The 3874-nt window shown below is 40.7% G+C and overlaps 1 protein-coding gene across 1 annotated transcript in view; it reads left to right on the forward strand.

Moving 5' to 3' along the window:
* The window catches only part of LOC111970404 (solute carrier family 25 member 34-like), a 24381-nt gene that overhangs the window by 12345 nt on the left and 8162 nt on the right, over positions 1-3874 (forward strand). The window contains 2 exon segments of the mRNA XM_070445731.1: positions 891-1014; positions 1017-1042. Of these exon segments, the coding sequence (XP_070301832.1) occupies positions 891-1014; positions 1017-1042 (150 nt within the window).

The raw sequence follows: 3874 nt of genomic DNA on the forward strand, positions 1-3874 counted from the left end.
GGACGACGATGGCCAATTGTGCACCACCTATGGGACTCCCGATCACGGCCGGTTGTGATACAGCCCACTATCGAACCCGGGTCTGTAGTGAAGCCTCTAGCACTGCGATGCAGTGCCTTAGACCGGCTGTGCACTCGGGATGCCCCATGCCAATACATTTTTAATGATGGCTCTGATATTGCAAAATCCTGTATTAACACCCTTTCAGTTTCAGAGGTAGGGGCAAACATGCTTTATTTTTCTTGGTACTCCTTCACACTTACAATAAAACAGCGTTCCCAAACTTGGCCCGGGACCAAGGGGTGCACGTTTTGGTTTTTGCCCTAACACTACACAGCTGATTCAAATGACCAAAGCTTGATGATTAGTTGATTATTTGAATCAGCTGTGTAGTGCTAGGGCAAAAACCAAAACGTGCACCTCTTGGGGTCCCGAGGACCCTGCAGTGAGCTCAAGGCAATGTATGAGATCTAAGGTATGCAGGTTTTTCTACAGTAAAGTCAACTGGTACAATATCCCTTTGTGTGTGCCATAGGCTGAAGCAATCCAATACCCTGACACACTATCATTTGTGGGCAAAATTGTCCACAAGTGATGTAAGTGCAGAGTTCATAACTTAATAGTAGAAAAATGTCCATACTTCAGAGAGGAATTTCATTTGAAAACACTTTCCCATTCAACAGCGAGAAGCACTAGGCTATATATGGTAGCCTACACATGTGGTTCGACACTTCCAGCTTTTTCTCCTCAAAATGTATCTGTCTTCTTCTGAATTTGCTTTCAAGCCAGTTGCCTCTAGCTACAGTTTACTAGAGTATACCTCTCCACACCTTGTGGTAAAAAGAAGCAAAGCACTTTAACTGATGGAGGATCCCCTTTCCCTCCCTCAGGGGGTGTCGAGTGCCTTCGCCAATATCTACTGGCGGGAGGGCGTGGTGGGGCTGTGGAGGGGTGTGAACGGGGCTGTGCCTCGAGTCATGGTGGGATCAGCCACCCAACTGGCCACCTTCAGCTCACCAAGAATGGGGTGGCACGCCTGCAGGTAACTATAGAAACCATGTATCGCACTCCCAGACTGTGTTGCCTATTGCGTTACAAGCCAGGTGTCATAATGCAGATGACAATTATAGTACAGTACCAGCAGATAAGGATGGTGTGTATATGATTAGGGTTGTCTGTTATTGTCATGCAAAATACTGCGGCTCACGGTAATTGGCCGTTAATTAACATAAACATGTTTAGCATCCCAGGCCTCCACTCATACTGCATATGATTTTAGAGTAAGAAGAATATAATTGAACTTAGCTGAATAAAATAGAAAGGATATTTTTGCCACTCTGGAGCGAGTGCGCATATGAAGTGGCTATGTTGAATGTACAAGTGATCATTTGAAACAAGTCTTATAGAGTAATAGCGGGTAACTGCCCCACCCCTTCCTCACTAGTACTATACTATATAGCACTAGTGAGCCAAGTTAGGCATGACTTACTATGCACTGAATGGAGCTGTATGCATGCTACAGAGTGATGCTGAAGTAAAGACTTTCTAATCAACATTACCTAGCTCTTATATGGAATAAACACCATACAAAACATGGTGTCGGATGAGTGTGTGGGGGCAACTCGCCCCCCCCAAGTTAGCTAGTTTATGCTAACTTGCTTTAGCAACTTCACTAGCAGTAAATGATAGCCAGCTAGCTAGTTAGCATAAGCTGCAAGGAGTGCTAGCTAGCAACCTTACTACCAAATCGTCTGAGGTAAAATACATACAAAAGATTATGTAACTTAATTGCAGTTAATGTTACTTTATAGCCTTTTAGCTATTTTACACAGCATTTAATGTCAAATAAAGAGAGAGCTTTTCAATTGACATCTCTCACCCTGTTTTCAGTCACAGGTGGGGACTGAATTACGTGTGAGCAGTGCAGGAGGTGGGCTCATGAGTTGTGCTCGGGATAACTTTATTTGTGACCTCTGTACAAATTAGAATCTTGCAATAGCAGAGCATAAGAGAGTTGCCACATCAATGTTACACTGAATTAATTAGTTAAGTTAAGTTATTGTTATTGAATGTTATATTCCAATGTTATGTAATGTTATGAGTTATATTCCATTCCAATATTATATTTCAATTCATATTTTTTAAAACAACTATTGAAAATCTTTTGCTCCTGAATGTCATTTTAAAGACTGCTGGGATGTAAAATCTTGCATTATTCAAATCATATTTAGTGTAATTGTACATAATGGATTGTATGGAAAAGGATCCACAAAGAAGGAACAAAGAAAATGAATATTCAGGTGAGTTAAAGAGGGACAAATCTCCTCATAGTGCGGATATTAATGGTGACATGTGCAACACCATTTCCCCCATATATTTTATTTAAATAATTAAAATAAGACAACTAGAATTAGCTTTTACGTCTTACTTACTAAATAATTTGTAAATAAAACGGATTAAATTGATTTTAACACACGTGTGTAAAACCATATGCCATAATCTTCTACTGGGGTAATTGGCACCTMCGGGGACTGTTAAGAAACCTTTCTAAAAACAACATTCATGAAATAACAAAAAAAGTGTAAACTGTAGCCATTTATTTCCCTTTATAGTTAATTTGCATAACTTTTGAAWGATATAAACCTTAGAATGTCTTAGAAATCAAAACATATGTAATTTATTATTATTTGACCCTGCTGGTCATCTATAAACATTTGAACATCTTGGCCATGTTCTGTTTTAATCTCCACCCGGCACAGCCAGAAGAAGACTGACCACCCCTCATAGCCTGGTTCCTCTCTAGGTTTCTTCCTAGGTTCTGGCCTGTCTAGGGAGTTTTTCCTAGCCACCGTGCTTCTACACCTGCATTGATTGCTGTTTGGGTTTTAGGCTGGGTTTCTGTACAGCACTTTGTGACATCAGCTGATGTAAGAATGGCTTTATAAATACATTTGATTGTTTGATTGATGAGCTGCATGATGCGACTATAGGCTATTGATGATTTGAGAAAGTCACAAAAAAGCTTGCACCCTGTTTAATGCCTCCGGCTTCACAGCCGTTATCTCATCAGGTGATCACATTTTCACCTATCAGAATATTCTCGATTTAATTTTGTCTTTACTAATATGTACAAGTAGTTTCGCTTTAGAATGGCCCGTTATCAGATGGGCAGGAACAGTGGCAGGGGGAAAAAACATGTCATCTGTATGCACTGGAATAGCGAATGGATGCCGCACGCCTTTCCGCTGGACCGTTTTTCAGTGACGCCTGGTAGGCTACTACGGTTTTATTACTTTGGTGATTMATATGATCAGCTGAGAAATAAATATAACAACACTTATTTCACTCCACTCATCAACCACTATTTGCGGTGCATGCTATCGCTGCGCGACAGGTGATATTCCGCCCAAACTCTGTATGTCATGGGATCTACATCCCTGTTCCTGCAGTGCTTAATTTGATAAACCAAGCGAAATCTGTTCGGAAACATTGATAGTATGYAAACATGTTTTCACAATGAAACATATTAAACTAAACTGCTGACAGCCCAACTGCACGCTCGATAAAGAAATAAAGAAGATGGAGGAGATGGAAACGCATTAATTATACAAATATAAAAAAAATGCCCTATTACTAGGCTATTAAAAATCAAATAAAAATGATTTATAATTGTAAACTACCTGTAAGCCGCCCTGCACAATCAATGAACCAACAGCATCGCCTAGGCCTATACGTTCTCCCCCAGACTCATGGATATACATGTTGGAGTGTAGCATAAGGTAACCAGTCCATCCAGTATGTGTAACAGTATAACTTTAAACCGTCCCTCGCCCCGACACGGCGCGAACCAGGACCCTCTGCACACATCAACAAC

This window comes from Salvelinus sp. IW2-2015, linkage group LG11, assembly GCF_002910315.2.
Source record: "Salvelinus sp. IW2-2015 linkage group LG11, ASM291031v2, whole genome shotgun sequence".
Classification (NCBI taxonomy): domain Eukaryota; kingdom Metazoa; phylum Chordata; class Actinopteri; order Salmoniformes; family Salmonidae; genus Salvelinus; species Salvelinus sp. IW2-2015.